The following is a 22868-nucleotide window of genomic DNA, read 5'->3' as shown; positions in this document are numbered from 1 at the left end:
CAGTCACTTTAACACACACCCATCATTAAAGCATACATTTTGCAAGGATTTTTCTTCAGAAAACCAAAATATCTTTTTTCATCATTTCCAGCATTCACGTCATGCTGTTTTATGAACTCTTCATCTGTGCAGCTGCAGCCAGTGCTCGGAGAACAAAGAACTCCCACCGCTCTCAACCCAGCAGCCTGGTGGGAAGCAGTAATATTGCTTGATTTCCATACGCCACATCTCAATAGTGAGCGATCCTTTAGAAGTGCAAACGAACTTCAACAGTCACATTTCCTCGCCGTATGCCTTGGCAACTGCCCTGTCTCAATACAAACATCAAATTAATCTTGCCAACATTTGAAGAACCTGAGAACTGACTTAACACTTGAAACCCACAGGGGGCAAAAGGCAGGACTGGCACGTTTCCTCCCTCCCAGCAGCAGCATCGCTGTGCCCCAGGACAGAGCTACTCCACCTTAAGCTTTGTTTTTATGTTCATGGCTGCCAGCTCTGCGACAAAGTAACGGAAGACATGGGGCACAGGGACAGCCTCGGTTGTGTCCACCTCACTACAAACAGAGCAGGAGTACCTCCTGTTGCTTGTCACAGAGGAGGAGTGCGGTGGTTTCTCCAGCACAGGAGATGTCATGCTGCCACAGCTCATGCAGACATAGGCTATGGAGCCATCGGAGCAGTTGAACAGGCGGTCTTGTAGCAAGAAAGATGTGCCGTGAGCCAGCAAAGCGTCACGCTCCATCTCACCGAAGCGAATCCCACCTTCCACATTCCTCCCCTTGATGGGCTGGTTGGTGAGAGCATCTCGAGGCCCCGTTGTCCTCACCTGGAACTTGTCCGACACCATGTGGCGCAGGCGCTGATAGTACACCACTCCCACAAAGATCTCTGCCTCCAGCTCCAGGCCGCTGATGCCACTGTACATCTTTTCCGTCCCAAAGAAGTTATAACCTGCACTCACTAAAGTCTCACCAAAGTATTTCAAAGCGGACTTCTTCTCTGTGAAGGTGAAGGGAGTGGCATCATAGGAGACGCCGTGCAGCGCTGCTGACTTCCCCGCCATGCTCTCGATTAACATCCCAATGGTCATACGGGAGGGAAATCCGTGAGGGTTGAAGAGGATGTCTGGAACCATCCCATTCTCCGTGAACGGCATATCCTCAACTGGCCAGAGCTGGCTCAGGATACCTTTCTGTCCATGACGGCTGGCAAATTTGTCTCCAACAGTTGGATTTCGGGGAACCCTCACAGTGATGCAAGCCTTCTTGAACTTCCCAGTGCCACGGTCATTACTGCATAACCTGACGTTGTCTACAATGCCGACTTCCTTATTCCTGTGTAGATGGAAAAACAATCACAGCAAAGGTGTCAGGTGTGCTAATGATTTTTAGCTAGGAAAGGGGAATGAAGGAAAAAAAAACCAACCAACTTCATAAATCTCATAAAATGCCTTGGGACAGCTGGGGAACAACCATTCTTGACAAGTACTATTCAGGAGCAAGGGAAATCAGACTGCATAAGAATTTGGGCAAGGACGCAACACAGAGGCATCACCCAAGTGCCATTCATTTGCTTTTTCTAATAGTAGAAGCAAGCTACAACTTTCAGGTGATCTGGTGATGTGCCACCCGTGATTTAAAATAAAGATCATTTAAACCTGGTTCATCTGTATCACACTTTATCTGACAAACTGCATCCCAGTGCCATTTGGTTTGTGTTAAGGCAGCCCTCTCCCTATCCTCAATAAATTCACACCATCTTGGTGGGATATTAAAATAAAGAATCAGGTTCAGTGCAAAGCAGAGAGGAAAGTTCAGAGCAGAAAGGGAAGGCACAACATGAGCTGAGAAGGCTTTGCCAACAAGGGCCTTCTTCAGGGGTGTGCTGCTTCTCCAGATGAACCTTCAGCCTGATGTTCCACATGCTAGGTGTCTGCTGCAGGCTTAACTGTTGTTACAGAGCTTTCAGCCAAAACTCTCCACTTGTTCTGGAGATGCCAGTTAAGTAATAAATACATTTTGTCCCATGTTAAGGCCAAGTTACTTTTCTTCTTCTCCTTTGAAGTCCTAATGAACACAGTGTTTGCAGAAGGCCTATACCTAAGTTTAACTTCTGTTTCAAAGCTATTATTTTGCTGTGTTTATATAAAAATATAAAATAATTTGCTATTATTTTACCCCACGCAGCCAGGGTACAGAAAGAACTGTGCTTCATAAGCCTCTTTCAAGCTTGTTCAAGCTTTTGAAGTCAAAGCCTCTGTTCTCCCTCCCTTCCAAGCCACACGTAAGATCTAGCAGCATATGCAGCTCTTAGGACAGTAGGGAGAACTGCCTCTTAAGGGCCTTGGGTCTCTGGGGCAAACCGGGGGCAGGAGCGAACTCTAAGACCTGAGAAGCTCATCTCTCTGTAGGAACCTAAATAATTATCTGATTTGGGCCAAGAATGAACAAAAGCTGTATGCTACAGAGGTAAAATAGCTCTCTGGATAAAGAACCTGAACTAAGGCTGGGCTGGCATGAGAGAGCTGGGGAGCAGGAGCACAGGGTGGGGAGAGCCAAAGAGGGCTCCACAATTGCAAGGACAAGGCTGAGTTTACAGATCCCCACTACCACATGCAAATCTCTCAGCCCAGCTCTATGACCAGGATGACTAATTCTGTGAGTCCACAGCAGTCTTCCCAGTGCAGCTAAGGCACCATCTGTAAGAAAGTAGTAACACCTACAACATGAACTTCATGCACTCTCTGTCAAGACATGAGGAGAAAAGGGAACACCTGGAGGAAAAGACACTGCAGCTCATCAGGGCCAACTGCTCTCAGACTTGCCACCAGGTGTGTGGACCAGGAGGGACAAGCTGTACTTACGGATAATACACAGTGAAGGTCTTCCCTGTGTTGAGGTTCACGAAGCTGTAGAAGGGGTCTCCCGGCTGTAGGATAGAGCCAACAAAAGGCAGTCCATCAGCATCCAACTTCTCCATAACGTTTGGATCACCAGGCCTGATGCCAAATACTAAATTATCGCCTGCCCTGCTGGCTTTAAGGGAAAGGTCAATGCTCTCCATCTTGATAACGCTTCCATAGGCAAACCCTCTCTGCCAGGAAGATTTGTTCACAATCTAAAAAGAAGAAACAAAGGCCTGTTAAAGACTTGCCAGTAACTTCAACAAAAAAAATCATTTCCATTCCTATCTGATGCTTAGGTTTTTAACATTGCCTTCTTAAACAAAGCCTCCCAGCAAGTCACCATTCCAAAAGGCCCAAACGTCCTGTAACCCCAGCATTTTTCAATGCTGGAAACCCACTGCCTTGCACAAGGGAGCTCCGCTCTACTCTCAGTACCTCCAGTATTACTTATGATAACAACACTTAACCGCTGTGCTCCTCTATTTGCCCTAACAGAGTCTGTGGGCTAGCAGAAGGAGAAAATGGGCTCTTCTCCACCAGGTACCACCCTTCTTCCCAGTTCCCCACATCAAATTCCTTTACAGCACAGCAGGATTTCTCCTTTTGGTGGCTTACCATTGCATCTTCCATGTCATAGCCGCTGTAGGAGATGACAGCCACAATTGAATTGGTGCCAATTGGATAGCTGTCCATACCATAATAGTCATACATGCTGGGCCGCACCAGAGGGCTCTGGGGAGTGTGAAGGTGGTACAGCTTATTATCTGAGCGGTCCTTGTAGTTATAAACTGGAAACCCCATGGTTTGCTTTCCTATAAAGAAAGCAAGCAAACTGGATTTATTCAGGATCAATTTGAAGTTAACCAAAGTTGAAGTTTCATCCTCCATGTATCTTGTTAAGGAGAAAGCTGGAATTTAGAGGGATTATCAGTCTTAAAATCCTTGGAATTTAATAATTGCCCTAAGTCCAGCTATAAAAGTTTCTATGAACCACAACACTCAATTCCTTTCATAGCATTTCATAAGAACTATTTGTAATTTTGTGTCTTTTCTGCAATTTCAAAATCTCTAATAAGGTTGGTGTGGTGTTTTTTGGTTTTGTTTGGTTGTTTGGGTTTTTTTTCCCCTCTCCCCAGTTTCCCATAGTGAGGCACACCTTACATCTTTCCAGGCTAAAAAGCATTTGCTTCTGCAGTATAAATACATTGGCAAGGAAAACAAGTTTTGAACATAGTCACACTGGTACCTTCAGAAGAGTATGAAAAAGTGGCAGCATTTTAAGGACATCTTTCTGATAATATTGTCAGAATGTTACACTGTCAGAATGTAATATGGTAGCGATGCTATCGAGGTAATTGAGACCTGCTCTCTTAAGTCCCTACCCACACACTCAGCCCTTTTTTTTTTTAAGCAAGTTTCTTGCACGTGACTTGCACCTCAGCTAGTTGAAACCCCACTACATACCCTATCCCAACTTCTTTCAGACAACCAAATACATAAATTTAAATCTTTGTCAAATAGTTGCCAGAAGAAACACCCATCCTGTTGCCACAATGCTTTATTACTCATTTGCAACAGATGTCTAGCAAGTAACAGCTGCAGTGTCAAGACAGCAGTCGCTCACTGCAAACAGGTGGCAAGGAAACCTCACACTATTACAGAGCATCTACTGTAGCTACCAGTCAGAAGTAGGTTAACCTCTGTCAGTTATGGGTACGAGAGGACTGTTGGCAGCACAGTCGTCAGACATCCAACATCACCAAACAGCTGCTGCAGCGCCTTTCACTTGTCTATACGATCAACATCATCAAATTAAGAAAAAAATACCAAACAAAACTTACTAATGGCTTAGGGAAGGCAACATGAGTGCAACAACCTAGAACTGCCCACTGGAAGGCAGACAGGATGATAAACTTGACTTCATTTACTTTGCCATGAAATTAATCAAGCTCAACGTTGAAACAATGTCTGGGAAGACACACTGGAATTTTTTTCCCCCTCTTCCTTCCCCAGGGAGTTGCAGCATTAGGTGCTACAGCACTTACCCATCTGGCACTGGTACATGTTTCGTGGACTTTGATTGTGGTCGGAGAAGGGGATGAGGTTGGCCACCACACTCAGAATGCTGTGAGGGAAGAGCTCCTGGTGAGTGGTCATTCCGGGCACCACCTCTGACTCCAGCGAGGCCACGTTCATGAAGATCTGCAAGCATCAAATCAGAGAATGCTCGTTCGCTTCCTTGTTTTAAAGGAAGGAAGCAAAACAAAGCTGCCTCCGATGTCTTTTTTACCCATTTCAGTTTTAGCTGTGGTAGTTGTCTGCACCTTAGTGTTATTAGCAGGCAAGAAAAATATCAGACAGCTGTTAAACTACCTATTACAATCACAGACCAACTGCAAGGAAAGCAAGTCTGGAAATACAAAACTGCAGTAACATGTCCTCCTTCCTGTCTGACATTTTGATTGTTCCAAATGAGCAAGTTCCCTGGCAATCCACTGCTTGGCTGCCCATGGGCAATTTGGAGAACATGATACAACACAAGACAGTTCACACAAGACAGCAATCCTTCACCTCAAAAGCTTCACTATATTCTCACTAATACTGAGAGCAGATTTCAGTATCTCAAAAAGATCCCTACAGTCCATCTAAGACATTTACCGGAAACCAATTAGCAGGAGGTGATAAAACCCTTTTGCCACCTATCCTAGCTCTTCAACACAAGCTCCCTATGTCCTTCAGCTCCTTTCACAAATATTTTCCAAAACATTGTTTTTGATGCTGGGTACCTCTGTAATAGTCAGCGCTTTATAAAAGAAAAATACGCAAACCCCACCTGTTCCAGAGTACCAATCCACTCATTCCTTCCATAGAACAGGTTTCTGACAGGCCGCACCATCCGGCAAGGGGTAGTAAAAATGAACAACCCAGGATACAGACTGGGTTTTCCTGTCATTGGGATAAGGACCACTTCTGCCCGTGCAGGAAATCTCTTCTCTTGTGTTATCTGTTTGTGCAAAGAAATACCAATTCAGAAACACAAAGCAACACTGGTTTAGTTAAGCTGCATCCAACAGGCTACAAAATGAAAATGCCTACCACAGGTGTAGCTACTAATATAAAATGGTGGAGAAGAGATTTTAGAGAGACTTCTAGAAAAATCTCCACCAAGAAAATATGTCTATCTTAACTTTTTCCACGAAAAAGTTCTTCTAAAAATGATTACTTCATAAACCAATAGACCAAATATAGGGACATAAACAAGAAAAACAGAAAAGCACACTCCAATGCTAACATACAAAGATAACTTATTGGGTCAGATTAAAAAAAGTAAATAAATGGAAGTTAAAAAAAAAGTTCCAAACATGCCTATTTTGACCACTGCATACTGAAGATGTTTAGCTAAGAAACACTTTAAACAAGACAACCTTGAAACGGCGGAGGGTTTCTGCAATCTCAGGAGCCAGCTCCCTCTCTACCCAGCCCACCACAGAGCCGTCCAACACAACTCTGTAACACTCCGCGTAAGGCTTGCTTGGAGTCGCATCAATGGGGGTGACACCTGTGAGAAGAGGGGGTTGGTAGAAGGAGCAACCAGGAAGGCAAACAAAACACAAAAGTTATTTCTGCAGGAAGCCTCAATCCACACCAAGAAGCCTTCTGAAACATCAAAAAATTCAGACCTACAGGGCAAAGCTGTAGATTGCTTAATGGAAAATATAAGCCACATACAACTAGAAATGCATTTCCCCTCCCTATTTTTCTGGTTGAAATAAGGATTCCCATTGTTATGGTAATCACAAATGAGCTGCAGTTCAATTCAAGTCACCACCAGCATTAGAAAGCTACTGCTTGGTCCACTCTCCTAGAGCTTGTACTGTGCAATTCCTTGTGCTTAAGTGAACATCTTCGCTCGACAGCACACAGCTAAGAGACAATTACATGGAACTTTACACTCTCCAAAAGGCTGACACACCCGCATAAGCAACATACTACTTACCACTAAGCTGAAGCACAGCAAGCACAGGTTTAACTTGATTTCACCTTGTCAAGTTAACAGTGTACAGTAATGGTACCTGGAGAACCTTTCCAAGATATGGGTTTGCAGGGCAGAAAGGTAAAAAGGAAGACTGCTTCATTAAATGATCAAGCCAGTAAAACATACCTAGGGAACATAACAAAGGTGGAATGTCTTTCACAGGCACCATCTCTGTCACTACTTCACACAGAGCTGTCATGTGGTTCATCAGACCACAGGGTTCTCCATCTGGCGTGTCCACAGGGCACAGGAACCCCCAGGATTCGGGCAGCAGCTTGCGGACAGTTGTAGTTCTCATCTGGGAAAATGCTGCTCCTCTGTGTATGCAGCGAAAGTGGGAAAGGTAGCGAATGAAATTCAGCTTGTCTCCCACCACACACAGACCACTGTCCTGTAACATGCCCAGGCCTTGGGAACAAAATTAAAATTTATGTCAGGATGTCATCCAGCTTTAACGAATGAAGTATGCTGCTACAAGGCAGTTTCTTATTTTTGACTGACAAACCCTAAAGATGCTCACACAGGATCCCAACAACAGAAGGCACATGTGCTGTTGCCTGTGCACAGGCAACTCCGTGACCTGCAAGAGGCCTAGAGACTTTAAATTCCAAGCTATTGCTTAAAATCCAACTCCTTTTAGAAACATGTGAAACTCATTCCCAGTGAAGCAACTTGGGGATTTGCAGCCGGTACTTTTTACTGAAATTCTGTGGCCTTCTAATATAATTTGATTTTCTAGGGGGCATTGCATTACGTCATCTTCACACTAGACACTTAGGGAAGCACCAGGTAAATTTGAAATATACATTAACGAAGCAGTTTCTCTTCATTTAAGCTCACACGACCAATGGGGAAGTCCTGATAAACAAATCCCCTTCTTTGTCTTACATTGCACCTTCTAAGAAGAAATAATCTTTGGGAAAATAAATCAAAGTATGGTTGCTCTTTTGGATAATACTAAATTTTGTTTCAACTATCTGGGTAGAGGCTTTACTTTAATAACTAACATGTTCTATACATGCATAAAGTCTTGAGGAGAAATTTCTTGAGGAGAAATCTTGCCTTTCCTCAAACCACTTTTATTAATTCAGTTACAGCATAAAAAGTCTGCATAAAAGCAGTTGTTTTCAGTTAAGAGCTCAGTTTTATATTGTTTCTCATTCTGTTTAGCAGGAAACAAAAAGGCTTCTTAAGCCTGAAGATTTACCGGTTTTAGATCGCAGGTTACCAGTTGCAAGAAGATATTCAAACGGCTTGGTAAAGTCTGTTGCCAGGCTGAATGCCTTCACCAAGCTGTCTGCATTTATGCTGATATCTGCCTTTTCTGTTCTTTTCTCCAAAACGAACTTAACAGATTGTAACCAGCTTTCAAGCCTCTCCTAGGGTTTAAAAGTGAGAGATCTACATTTAAAACAGGAAGATAAAGGGTCAAATTAGAGCTTTGCATCAGTCGCATGTGCTACAGAAATCCTCTGAAATCAGCAGGATGGACAAATTTTAGCATATTGACAGTTTTCCAGCCATATTTCCCACACTGACTTCATTTTATAAAAACGCTGACAGTATCATGCCAAGACAGACCTGCAAGGAAAATACTCATCCAGCAGCTTAGTAATCGTTTCCACCCAGACTGGTGATGAGTCTGGCAAGCGAAGTACAGTAACAGAATTTCACAAAGAACAAACAAAACCCAACACAGAAATTGTACCTATAATATGACCACAAGAATAACTCCACTGATTAGCCTGCTAAATACAGTGACAAAGTACAACTGCATTACAAAGTAAGTTTAGATACCAAAACTTGATGGCCATGGACACACAGTATTTAAAGGTTGCTGAGACACTCTGAGATAGTGGACTGGATTTTAACTGTAATTTTATCACTGCTGTGAGCTTAGATACTATATAAAAACAGGGGAAAGGACATAAGATGCCCAATAACACTTTGAACTCTTAGTAAGAATCCACCATATACAGCCACACTGTGTCTGCTGTATGCTATAGTCTATTTAGGATCTTTGCATTCAAAAAAGTGGCTGTTAGCTCACTCCCTTGCTGATCTGACAGGGCCAGGCAGGAAAGCAACCTCTTCCAGTTCCAGTGTCAGTTCCATATAGCGCTAAAATGCTTCGCAGAACTACCTTTTTATTTTATTTCTAAACTCACTGAAACCACTGAAGTAGTAGAGAGATCTTAGTATTTGTCTAAAATGGAAAAGAAAGTTTAAAAAAAGAGTTATCTAATAACTCAGGGAAGTATCTTTACTTTGGGATGGGAGCTATTATTCCACAATGATTTTCGTAGGATAGCCAAGCTTCTGAACAGGAATACTTTCCTCTGGCATCCTAAAATGAGGAATCCCTAGAAATAAACTGAATTCATACTGAGTTGGAACAGGTTACGAAACCACATTTTTATATCACCAGTAATAAATTAACTGCGTAAGTCAGAAGCATGCTATCAACTTCCTGATCCGTAAAGGAATTTAGAGATGGGAGAGCAATGACTACATCATGAATCATTACTTTTGGAAGATGGGGGGGCAGCAGTTATTTTCTTGCACATTTGCCACGTGAAACAGCAGCAACACCACAACAAGGCAGATCTTTACCACTCCCAATTCAGCTGATACAACAGAAGTATGCCGTTTCAAAACCCTCTTCAAACACCAGAATGGTCGGTATCCCTCCTTCCTCAGACTCCCACCCTGAATGGAGTGCTTTGACTTGCTCTGGAAGGCTATGAAGCTCTTTATTCCAGGTTTTGTACAGCCTTTTCTTCATCATATTTAGAGCCCTATATGGAGACAGCCAAGCCTTCCTCAACTACACTGCCTAGTTACACTACACCCAGCACTCTCTCAGCCTTCACAGGATATCCTGGCTGCCTGCTCTTCAGTCTGGCTCCTACACTTCTCCTGTCCTCAAGGTCACTGTAGGGTCTGGTCTGGATGACCATTACATTCACAGGCTTAAACCCCTTAAGACCTTACCTTTAAGAACATAAGGAAAAGCTGTCCTGGGGTAAGCACTTCTTGATTCATCAGACTGTCTGGATTATCCTCCATGCACTCCCCTTTGGCAAAAGCATACAGCTTCCGGGTCATCATACAGAGCAGGTAGAACTTTTCAGTTCTGTTTGTCAGATGTATGCAGATACACTTGCTGGAGGAAGAGAAAGGAGCACAACTAACACCTTAATCTCTTTGTGCTAGCTGTTCTTCAAGTTTCTCCTAAATAAACACAAACCAAAATTTTTGGCTAAAAAGCCTAACAAGGCGCAAGCTCTTTCAGTTGCTCTTAGTATTATATGAAAATTCCAAGAAATAATAATTAAAAAACCTCAGAGACTGAGCTAAAAAATGATAAATTGTCTTTTTAAGGAGCTACTTTTGTTATGGATATAGCTGGTTGATTAGATGAAGGTGAACCTTGTCAAAGATTTATTTTACACATTCCTGTGTTAGATGGCCTTCTAAGTATTCAGTTTATTTAAACAGATATTTGAGTCAGGACCAGTCAACGGATGAGGTTTGTGCATTATTTTACAGTTGCTGTGACAGCAATCATACACACACACATCTCCACATAAACGCACCCCACCCCAAATCTGAGCTGGAAACTAGTAGCAAAACACAAAACATTTCTGTTAACACTATCAGTGTCTTGCCACAAAAAGTCCAAATTTCCACTGCTATCAACCCAAGTGTGGAAAACTGTGGGCTGAACAACACTCTAGCACAAGCAAAAAGGAAAGCCACACCTAATTCCCACTAAAGCTGATCGACTGCTTTCCAAGACTTGAGATCACCTGCACTCCAAGACACAAGTGCAAGTCTTCCATCAACATTAAAGGATTTTTTCAGCTTTTCACTTCTGCTCTACATTGCCCTCTACTGAAACCTTCACAACTTCACTGAAAAGCAAGACAAAGTCCGGAGGCAGGTTCTGTCTAGGTAAGTTACAGTTCCAGCACTCTTACATACAGGGTACATCCCAATTAATGTTTTCACTATTCCTCCTCTTCTGTCTCCTCAGCTGAGACAAATAAGGTGTACAGAACATATCAGAGGGGAAAAAAACCCCACAAACAAACCACTCACCATAGTATTTAGAAATAAGAAAATCAGAGTAATTCCAACTTTCTTGAAATTATCCATTCACATTTCTCAGTACAAAGTTCTGTGCTTCCAGCTGGTCTATGGACTTTTAAGGGCCCCTCGGAGGCACCCTGCAGGCTGCCTTTGTGTTTCCAGCCACCTGACCACTCCCTATTTACAAGTACTCAAGGACTTGGGCATCCCAAATGATCCTTTTCATGTGCTAAAAAACCCCTCAAAGAGCCAACATCTACTTTACCAGAAAAAGAAATTACTTCGTTGAATGCCTGTCACACTGACAGTCTCATAGCCAGCTCTTCCATTCCTTTCTAACTTACTCCATAGAAGAAGCAAGATTTAAAAAAAAATCTAATTTCTACCACTCTAAAAGACAAATGTTATTCTCATCATAGTTACCCGCGACTGTGTGAAACTGATAAAGTGCCACAAATTGCAGTATTTCTGTTCAACAAATAGAGCCTCGAGCAGTCACAGACCTAGCTTTAACCTTGTCTTCCTTAATCTTTAATATTTATGTTTTTCATCAAGTACATCAGAAAATCACATCTAAAGAACAACTGATACCCTCCTCTGAAACCACTTTGGGGATACTTGTGCCAATCCATTAAAATAAGTATTTCTGAACACCACAAATACAGATTATCATAATATCCTGGAGTCCCATCAAAAACTGCCCACTGGCTATCGTTTTACAAATGCATGTGAAAACCATAACAAAGTGTGATGTAATATGTCAGAGTACTCTTAAATCTGCCTATAATTTCAATACAATTACACAGAATCACACACTCCTATACGCACACATACATACTTCAAAATGAAATCTGCAGCCTGTTCATTGCTGTACCACTCAGGCAGGCTAAGTTTTATTCTGAAGCTCTTTCCCAGGTATTCGAGGACATTTTGCTGTGTAAAACAGCCTGCATCCACTACTGCTCTCATCATCTCTGTAACGCAGTTCACATAAAAGGTGTCACCTTCCTTTTCTTTGATCAACTCTTCAAAAATCTGGTAGTCTGGGAAATTAACTAATGCCTGAAAGACAGAAGTGTATCAGATCAGAAAAACAAAGTGATAGCAACACCTGTCCATAAAGTACAGCAAAAGAACTAGGGCATGCCACCAATTTAGGTTTTCAGTCCTCAGGAAATACCCTTCCACCATGCAAACTGAAAAATACTGTGGGGTTGAGGTACTTAGAATGAAGTAGATATTCATACCCTGATGATGATCATAAATACTCCCAGTCCAGTGAGATCCTTAGAGCAACACGAACTTGCACCCTCTAAACTAACAGGCTTCTCTTGTTTAGTAAGATTTACTACTATCTTTACAGAATGAGCTCACTTAGAAACATGAATTTAATTCACCATTGTCTCAAGCTGCTACTTGGTTTTATGCAAGCCAAAAGGCAATTCAGCCTTTTGATGAAGATTATTAGAACAAATTCTCTTCAGTTTCAGCATTTCATATACTAAAGCTCATACTTAAATCCAACATTCTTAGCTTTTGGTGTTATAATGGTTTCCTCATTGTTTCTTTATGTCAGGGTTAAGCAAATATGTTGTCCACCAATGAATTCTGTATTTACTGACAAATGTGCCATATCTTTAAGTAAACTATTTGTTCATCGCATTTAAATAGGCTTCAAAAAGTTCAGGAAAAATTGAAGGCTACATGAAAAAGACCCTAAGGCATATTTCTTTATGAAAGGGGGCAATGTAAGCTGAGTTCTGCTGCTTAGTAATCGTGCCAGAGCACATGCTGCCTCTTGTCCAACAGAGGAGAGCACTGCCATGATTACACAGCAAGAAGAAACCAGAATTACAGCCAGAACAGAAGCACGGTAGGGCTGCAGCAGTCTGCCACAGTGGGACCTGGATGGGCCACAGGAAACCAGTACAGAACCGAGTTTGATTGATGCAGGGGGGGATACAAACCCATAGAGTGACTTATGAGAGAATTTGAACTTCAGACAATACGGTCTGCTTATCCTGAGATCTCATGAGCTACCAGAAAGCCAGTACAATTCCTTTGCATATTAAAACAGGTAAATCAGCTACTTTCGGTAACTACTTTTGTTGAAACAAAAGTTGAAGAAAAGCACTGAAGAAAAAGTGAAATGCATTGTGCAACAGCAATGTGAATACAGCAGGTTGAAAGAAGATACAAATTCACTGATGCCAATTTACATGACGCTTCCATCATGTAGTGACACAGGCCTCTGATTTGCTCTAACACTCAGCTGCTGTAGGTAAAACACATGGCTGAAGTACTCTGGCCCTACTATTAGAGAAAGCATGCTTTTAGAGGAGAATTTAAAAACTCTTGGCTCAAGTAAAACATTTGCCTGCTATCCAAAGAACAGTTTACACCCATCAACTGTGCTCAAATAGATCCCTCCAGATCTTCATTGCTTCCAAGTTCCAATCAGAAACAGCATTTTATTTTTCTCCTTTAAAAAAGCCAATTCACTGGTTTACATTTAGATGGGACAACTTGACTTCAATGATTAATGTTGTTCACTCACTGAACACAGCTGTCATTTTGTTTTAAAAATATTACCAAGATCTTTTACATTAGGTGGCAAATTCTTACACGCTCCAAAAGCTATTTGTCCAAAGCATTCATTAGCAAAAAGCTATGAGACCCTTGTGTAACTCTTGCCTCCTCTCTTGACCTTGCACACACACTTCCTCTGATGCAGCCGAGCTACATGACAAGCATAGGCTGGGTTTGGACTATAGTTCTTCAGCCAGTATAGGAAGGATGACTGAAAATACTTAATCTGGAATTAGCTGCTTCTCATTACTTAAATAAAAATACTTAGCACAACTTCTGTATTTATTCAACAGAGAAAGCACAAGCATTAGCTCTTTACCTTCAGAGCAAATCCCAAGGGAAGGAAGAACAACTCTTTCTGAAAAATGAAATTCACCATGACACAACCATTTTCCAAGTAGTGAAGGTTCATGTTTATTGCAGTGTGCTCATCCTTAACACAATGCATCACTACTCCTGCAAAAATCAACACAGGCAAAGACCAATGTGAGCTGTACAAAACCAACTGGCTGCATTGCTGTGATGTGTCCAAGCAGGTGTGAGAACTCACAAGAAAAACTTTAGTACTTCATGGCTGAGAACATGAGGCAGATCACTAGTTTCAGCATCAGTCTCCATTTCAAATAAATACACCAGCTCAATTCAGTTCTTAGTGGACAAGTGTCTCAGGACAGCCAGCACACTTGCTGAGAGGCTAGGAAGATGCATACAGTTTTTAAGAAAAGGAAAGCCCCAAGCCTCAAGTATTTTGTCTGTAATCTTAGGTTGTATGATACAGCAACACACAAGCACTCTTCCTAACTGCACTCTGGTTCAAGTTTTAACATCTCCCTGTTGGGGTGGTATGGTTGAAGCAGTGTTTCCTGGTCCTCTCCCATGCTATCCACTGCAGGACAAAATAAAATAAACCAAATGGGATGGTTTAAACTGGCACTGCCTCAAAATTAATTAATGTTGAATTACAGTGTGTGCTCAAGCACCATGGTGCAGTCAAATCAGCAAGCTGGTAATACCTGAGTTCAAAACTGTAACTTTTCTGGTTTAATTAAATTTTAAACTTGTTTTACTGAGCATACATGACAAAAGTATGGGACAGCCAAGAACCTAGTTAATCTGCTTCATATAAATTAAATCTGCCACCTCGAAGCATGAATGAAATTCATTGAAACAAGTTCAGCAGTTTACAATGACTTCTACTGAAGGCAGAATTTTAGTTACACCTTCCACATAACAAAGGGTTACATGTACTGCAAGGCCTAGAATACGATCTCTTCACTCAGCATGGGTGGCTCAAACAGCTCCCATAAGCATCTGCCGCATGCTGGTACCCTTATGGTGGTGTTGACCCTTTATTTTTTTATCTAGTAAAAAATATCAACAAGAGCTACACCAAAACAAATTACCAAAAGTCAGTTATAGATAGTCACTCCTGTTTGTCCTCAAGCAGTTACTAGCAGGATGCTGCAGGAAACTGTTCAGCTTACCATACTCTGTGAAACCAGGGCCTCTGTTTTTCCATTTGTGTCTTGTCATTGCAAGAGGGAAATTTCGCCTGGGCATAATCAGCATCCTAATAACTTTTTCTAAGCCATTAATTATAAAGTAGCCTCCCATTTCCTGGCAGAAAAAGAAAAATAATTTTAATGGGCTTAGAAATTAATAACCCAGCATTTTAAGTAAAAGACAAAAATGCCTGTATTAGTTGTTAACAAACATTTCATGTTTTAACTGTAAAACGCGTAGCAAGACACGTTTCAGCACTGCATTTGGCAAGGCTGCACTCCTTGCCAGTGACTATTAAGTCTAAATGTAGCATACATCGCAAGGAAAGGGATGCATGTTCCAAAATTTAAAGAAAGAAAGAAAAAAAACCAAATGAAAAACCCCTGCGTTGTTAACTGAACAGCTTTGAAGAGCTAACATTAACTATTTTTTAAATAAATACTCTGAAGTTCTCATTTTGAGTTTATAAATCAGAGGGATCTTCAGTGCAGAAAACCTCTTTCTGGTCCCTTACAAGCTTAACACTGATAAATTTATAGCTCCTCAAACGGTATGCCATTAGACAAAAAGTGTTTCAGTAGCAAGCAATACTATGAATGAAGGTACAAGCGGCATACTAGAGGGCAGCAGTAGTAGGCTATTCTAGATTTTCTTTCACAGTTTGCTTGGTCTTTTTGTAAGCACAAAATATGGCACTAAATAATTCTGTATTCAATTCCCCACAGCTGACATGCTACTGGAGAAAGGAGGAAGAACCTGCAGAAAACAACTGAGAATGAAAATGTCTCTTTCTACACCTCTTCTCCAAATCTTTGTCTCCACAGAGGCCCATGCACAGCTACATAGCCTCAGTTGCTAGTTAGCAGTTGATAAGTTGTATATTGGAACTGTAGGTATCAGCACCAAACAGATCCCTGTATTCAAAAACAGTTGTGACTGCAAATTTTTCAAGATGCTGTATGGAACCTTCAGAAAAAAAAAGTCAAACTTGAAATAAAATATAACTGCTTAAGTTCTGTAAAGAGAAGCTGCCCTGCAATACTGCTCACATAAAATGCAGATTTTCCTGACCCACAGAATCCCCGTTACCTCTTCCTCCTCATGGTGCTGTATGAGCTCTTGTGGAGAAAGATTATAGAGGTTGCACAACTTGGACTTCACCATGATTGGAATATACCCCAGGGGCTGTTTAATAGTCCCCTGTGGCATGTCATTCACTGACCAACTGATGTCAGCCTAAAACAACACAACACAAACAGTGAGCAAATTAAGTTACTCTTTTAATCTTTCCCGCTGTATTAACTGCACATTTAATATAATCACACTTTGTTTAACAAAATTCTGTCACTGTAAAATGGTAATAATGATATTAAAAAAGCAGAACTAGTAGATAAATGCATAAGGACTACTCCATGGAAAACAGTCAACATGGGTTTACAGAAGAAAATTGTACGAGGTCTAGAACTAGGTAAAGAAGCTGCCAGTAGAGTGAACAAAGTTGATAAGAGTCTACTTTGCCTTTCAGACCCTTCAGCACAGCAGCCACGAGATATTAAAGAAAACCTTGGAAGTTAACAGTTAAAAGAAAAAGTACAAGAAAACAGAAACTGCTCAATGAAAGGACATCCACACTACAAGCCTGCAGAGACCTTTCATAAGGCTCGTTCACTTAATGTGTTCACAAGTGATCTGAAAAGCGAGAAAGAAAAGTAGGTGTGAAAGAAAATAATTTATTTACAATAACAAGATCTGGCAGTGGGTCTGCAGAAGGACCCCTTGACTGGAAGAAACAAGGTGATAAAATGCACTGTGGGAGCAAACAATCCTAACTTGATATGCAGAATGACAGGCTTTGAAATAGCTGCTGCCGTGCAGGAAACACACACCAGCGCTGCAATACAAAAACATTAGTTCAACACCTGGGAACAGTTAAAAGAGTAAATCGAGTCTTAGGAATTACTAGGAAAGGGAAGTGTTACACATCCACAGTGCAGCCTTCACTGAGACCTCTGCACAGTTCTGGTCTCCAGCCTAAGCGATGACTAAAGGTATAAAGCAGCTCCCGTACAAGCAGCCGCTCAGCAGACCAGGGCTCACTCCTCACCTTGGGGAAGCGAGAACTGCAGCAGGAATCTGAGGGAGGGGTTTGTGGTTAAAGGCAGCACGGTGGAAACAGGGAATGATTACACACTGCCTCCTGCTGTGCAAAGTCAGAGAGTGGGTGAGACCAACCAACCAACCCGTCCAAGTGCAAGGTAATACTTTCTCACGCAAGGCACAGCAAAACGTTTTGTTCCAACTGTTCCAAACATTCCAAACTGTTCCAACGGGTTCAAAAATAATTAAACAAACAAACATTGGAAAAAAGATAGGAAATAATTCAGGTGTGAAAAAAAAAAAGCATCTCTAGCTCAGGAAAATCTAAGAGCCACTGGGAAAATGGTTCTGAACAAGCTGTGACTGCCTCGCTTTCATGTTCAGGTAAGATACTGAAGTTAGAGTTGCTTTCATCACGGTTAGTTGAAATGCTTCAGACAAAGCAAAAAAAAAAAGTGAAATTGCAAGCAAGCATTCCCTTGAACCAGGTGCCTCATGCAAATGTACAGCTCAGACACAATTACACAATTTTAATGGAAAACAGCAATGGCTGTGCAATCCCCTCACAGTGCTAAGGAAAATAATTGCTGAGGATGCTGCTTCTTCTCTAGGCAAATTTCAGAGCAATACAGAAAAGTGATGAACAAGAGGCATTTATAACTCTGGACTTCTGTACGCGAGCAACACTGCTTTTGAAACCTGTATTCCTGCAGAAACAAGATTTGGATTGTCATGCTCTCTGGTTTGACACAGGCCTCCTTCCAAAGCCTTCTGAACTGGCTGGCTGATTGCAAGGCAAATTTGACAGCAGAGTAAAGAACACAGTTAGGGTCCCGTGGAAAAGGAAGGCAACGGAGTCGGGGCCTGTTCTGAGCTCGGTTTGAAGGGAAGTTTGCACATTCAGCTCATACTTCACCAACACTCGAGACTCCACACGGGACAAAGCTCTTAGTAATCCCCCCGAGGCAGGTGAAACCAGGAAGGCTAAAGCATAAAGAAAAGCGTGAAGGGCTCAGATGGCTTTGCTCCCCACTGCAGCGGCGGCGTGGGCCTGCCCCGCGTGACAAGGACACGCGTGCCGGGCGGGCAGGACTCCGCCGGCGGCGGCAGCGGCGGGACACTTACGGCGATCCTGCCGCGGTAGGTGCTGCGGAGGCCGCGGCACTCGGCGGGGAAAACTCTCCTCTCCTGACAGACCGTCCCCGCCGGCACGGCTGGAGGGGCGATGGACACCCCCGCCACCGCCAGCGACACCCGGCTGTCCTTCAGCGCGAACTCCAGTGGGGAAAGGTCCTGCAACGGCACCGGATGAAGCACGGCGGGGGCGGCCAGAGCCCGCCGGGACGGCCTGGGCCCGAGTCTCCCCCATCCCTGCCCCCCTTCGCCCCCCAAACCTGCACGGCGCGGTAGACGCCCTCGCTGACGGCGTAGTTGAAGGACTCGATGTGGGCACCGGCCAGGTCGCGCCGGACCCCACCGCGCCCCGGCAGCCGCGGCCGCAGCCGGTGAGGGTCCCCACCGAGCCCCGCCATGCCGGCCCCGTGCCGCCGCCGCCTCGCGCCGCCTCACGGGAAACGGCGGGGGCGGAGGCACGCAGCGCCGGACCGCGTGCAGGGCTCGCCGCCAGACCGCCGGGGAGCGCTGCAGCACCCACTGCCGCGTGCGGGGAGCGCGCCTGCGCACAGCCGCCTAGTCACCGCCCCGCGCGCCGCTTCGCGGCGCCTCAGAGCAGCCGTGACCCACCCCGTTCCTGTTCTCCAATCTGACCCCCAGAGCTGTGCTCTCCCCAGCACATACTCCCCGCACCGTGTCCCCAGCCATCTGCACCCATGTCCCCCAGGGTCTGCCCCCCAGCCACGTGCACCCCAGGGCCCCTGCAGTAGCAAGGAAGCTTTGCCCCCCCCCCCCATCATTCACTGCTGCCTCCTTATCCCTGGACCCCCAAACAGCCACCCACTCCCCATTTCTCACCGGTGCTGGGACAGCCCTGGGGTGTATGGCCAGTGCCCCTCATGCTATGCTGCTGTCTCGCATTTGTCACCCCGAGGAAATCTCTGCTGTGGGGCTGGGCCAGCTCCTGGGGTCCCACATGGCAAGGGAGGCAACACTCACCACAGGTGCCCACAAGGGTACCTGACACCCCGGGTGCCTGCTGCCCCAAGGAAACACTGCAGGTTGTGGGGTTTGTATGTTTTAATGATAGTTCAGGAGAGACGTGGGTAGAGTTGCTGGAGATCCACGAGCTCAGGCACCCGCCGGCCCCACACGCACATGCTGACGTGAGAGCAGCTGGGGACACAAACCAGAGCCTGGCGGGCTGCCAGCTTGGCAGCACTGTATGCACCCCACCATCCTCTTAACACCAGGGTTTTCTGAGGGCTGCCATAGCAGACACTGTCAATGAGACATGATTATGAACCTACGTATGGCACAGCATGGCTCTCCTCGGGGGGAGGAAGAGCTGCATGTGGAGAAAAAGAAATGCTGGGAGCAGGGACATGCAAGCAGTCCTGAAGGGCGCTGGCCACAGCAGGGCTGGGAAGCCAGGCCACCTGGATGAAGCAGCTTTTGAGCCTTTCATATTCTCTGGTGTCTTCTGTGGGCTGTGGCCAGCCACCGGATTTCAGCAGGAGCACAATAGCTGTTGCACGGTAATGATTACTAACCTGGTACGAGCAAGCCACATGGGAGCTACCTGAAACCCAGAGTCCAGCGAGACCAGACCCTGCTGGAAAACACAGCCAGAGCACCTGGACCTGAAATCCTTCATGGCTGACATGAAGGGATACAACTAAGACTAGTCACATTCTGCAATATGGTAGATGTCTTCTGGAAACCCAGCACCATCCTTTGTGAAAGCTCAGGAAAGAGATTAAGACCTTTTCTATTGACCTTTTAGCTGAAATAAGCTAGAAAACATTTATTGTTGTGTATTCCTAAAAAAAGAAACAAACAAAAGTCTCACAAGGGCTTGTGAGTATCACTTGCAAGGTGCACCCATGGCTGCAATGCTCAGGCCTCAGCCATATATGCATCCTCTACTCCACCTCACAGCTAGTATTTGGGCAAGACCTCAGGCACTGTGCTCTCCATGCTTCTCATTTACCTCCTGTGCTTTACCTTTGGGAGCACTGAGAGCAGGTGGTAAATACATGTGGTACCTACTGTTCTCCTCCAGAAGCTGTTGCTCATCTCTCAAAAACTCAGCAAACAAGCCAATGATTAAAGCGTCCCTGAATGACTATCTCCCCCAATCCCAGCTGGAAAGGCAGCGTATGAATAGTTGCATCACCTGTGGTCATGGCTCTAACATGAAGTTGAAGCCCCATTTTCAGCCGAGCAGTAATAATGGCCAGCTGCTGACGTGCCACAATACAATCTGGGGTGAAAGAGGGGGAAGAAAAGGCCTTGGAGCACAGAGGCTCCTGCGTCATTGCTCCTCTCAGCGGTACCAGCTGCTCCAGTGGGGGCTGCTGCTGTTGCCTGCATCAAGGCAGCTTTCTTGTCCTTATCCCACTCCATTGGCAGGAATCTTATGTTATTGTGCAGTAAGGGAGTAATTTGTTTTTTTGATTTCCCTTTTGAGGGGAAAATTTTCTCTTCTCACTTCATGCTCTGCTCTCATCTGCCCTAGAGCTTGTGAGAGCCCAGCACCTCTTCTGTCACCTCAGGCTCATCCTGGACCAGAGCGACTGCTATTAGATCTTCTCTTTGCTGGGCAAAAAGGTGTAATTTTTAAGGTCACATGAGCTAACATGTGAAAATGCCAATGGAGATGTGGTGAACTTTGCAAGTTGAGTAATAACCGTTACAGCCTATATTTTACCTTGGAGTGCTACCACTACGCTTCACCTGGCCTGCAGTGAAATTCTGACACCTGTGTGTTATCGTAAGGTTAAAGAACCCTACCAGTCCTTCCCCAAGCATCTCTCCCAGCTTATCACCCAGTGCTTCCCGTCTCATGAACAGATGCATTCATGGTCCCTCTTCTGAACACCCACAAGGCCCAAATCCAGAGACCAGACCTGGCACTCTGGGTCTCGCTGAAGCGAAGCCACCTGCCAGCACTTGCAGTGAAGGGGAACAAAGCCGCAGTCCCATTTTCACACAGCTCCTGCTCCCTGTCATGTCTCGGCATGCACCAGTGCACCCTGCGTCCGCCACACCCTCTGCAGATGCGGCTCCATGCCGCACTTCAGGGCATTGCCAACTTCAGAGGTGCCTGTACAAAGGCAGATCTCTTTGGGATGTCCCCTCTCTGCGATACTTCTGTGGGGTTTTGCTAAGCGCTCTGTTCCCTTCTGGATTTGAGTGGCGCCGTGTAAAATGGTGCCACTTGTGGATTCACAGCATGTTGCAACGGATGTCAATCCCATGACAGCATGATCAAAATGCATCACTCCAAGGAGGTCTGGGCACTTCATTCCTGCCTACAGAAAGGTGCCAGGATCGTCTGCTGGCAAGACCACTGAAATCTCCGTTACGAGCAGAGATGAGTATGCCAAAGCGCTAGGATCTTCTGAGAGAGGCAGAAATCCCATTGTCTGATTTGCCTCCCATTACACACAGGCAGACAGAAGCTTGTAACCTCCACAATCTCTTCTTGTTTGTTTGTTTTGGGTAACAGGAACCAGTTTGTTTTGGTACCAACCATCTCTCCCTGCCAGAGGCAGAAGAACACAGCCCTGAACAGCACCTACAAAGCCCGCTGCTGTTAGAAGTGTCACTGTACTCTGCAAGGAGCTCTAGCTTAGGAAGGATGTGCTGGGTTCATGCTGAAAATTCAGATACACTTCACAGGGTGGGCAATATGCCAGGGATTTAGGTTATACTCAAAGTAGATGTTAGCCCTGAAATTCAGGGACCTCAAGGAATTTAACCTCCCCTCCCCACCAGAACACCTGCCTTCCCAGCTGTGTGGCAAACCTATACACAAACAATCTCTCTCCTGGTCTACAAAACCTCACTCCTTTCCTCCTAGCTGGGACCGAGCTGTGGACTGTGTTCAGGCCAGAAAATAGCAATATTTGTCAAATGGAGGAGAAGAAAATTGGCTGGATCAAATGGGATAAGAATAATTTGGGTTGAAGGGTTTCAGATTCAAGCCTCAAATGCATGAAGGTGAAAGCTGAGAGAAGAGACTAAATTCACTGCAGTGTCTCAGAAGAAATGGAGGAGACTGGGTTTCTGCTATTTGAAATACTTTTAGCACAAAAGTGCTAAAAGATGCTAGAAATCCTACAGCCTGCTGGTGAGCCCCGAGGGGGGGTCTCTCTACTTCTTTTAAACAGAATCCAACTGCATCAGACCGGGATGGACACTGATTCAAATCTCATTAGGAAAAGGGATAGCTATAAATAAACAAAATTGCCTTCCTTGCTTGGGTTAATTCACTGCCTGCAGTTCAGCACTCTTTTGCCAGCCATTGCCTGGGTGTTCAGCCAACCAGCCTGGAAAATGACCTAAGGAAACTGAATTCTTGGTGTTCTTGGTTTTAGGCATCCTGCGATGCAAGAGAGCTTGCTCCTTTCTACGTAACAGAGCAGGAACAAAGGAACGGAGTCACCTATTTGGAGCTGAGCTAAGGCACTAATGATGCAGTATGTGAGGAAAGAAGAAACACAGCGGGAGGAGGACAAT

At 44.4% G+C, this 22868-nt stretch overlaps 1 protein-coding gene across 1 annotated transcript; it reads right to left on the bottom strand.

Moving 5' to 3' along the window:
* Positions 1-454: 454 nt before the first annotated feature.
* Positions 455-16310, bottom strand: POLR1B (RNA polymerase I subunit B; the record flags this gene model as incomplete). The annotated part of the gene is made up of 13 exons (XM_081998166.1): positions 16221-16310; positions 15113-15245; positions 13948-14084; positions 11878-12101; positions 9939-10110; positions 8152-8323; positions 7071-7352; positions 6334-6467; positions 5742-5912; positions 4954-5110; positions 3524-3720; positions 2867-3120; positions 455-1337 (listed from the first exon to the last, which is right to left on the bottom strand). The coding sequence occupies exons 1-13, from the start codon at positions 16293-16295 to the stop codon at positions 455-457; spliced, it is 2991 nt and encodes a 996-aa protein (XP_081854292.1). The 5' UTR covers positions 16296-16310.
* Between the last annotated feature and the right edge of the window lie 6558 nt (positions 16311-22868).

The sequence above is a fragment of the Phaethon aethereus genome, assembly GCF_964289735.1.
Source record: "Phaethon aethereus genome assembly, chromosome: 3".
Classification (NCBI taxonomy): Eukaryota; Metazoa; Chordata; class Aves; order Phaethontiformes; family Phaethontidae; genus Phaethon; species Phaethon aethereus.
The sequence above is the reverse complement of the archived record's forward strand: the minus strand, read 5'-3'. Positions and strand labels throughout refer to the sequence as shown.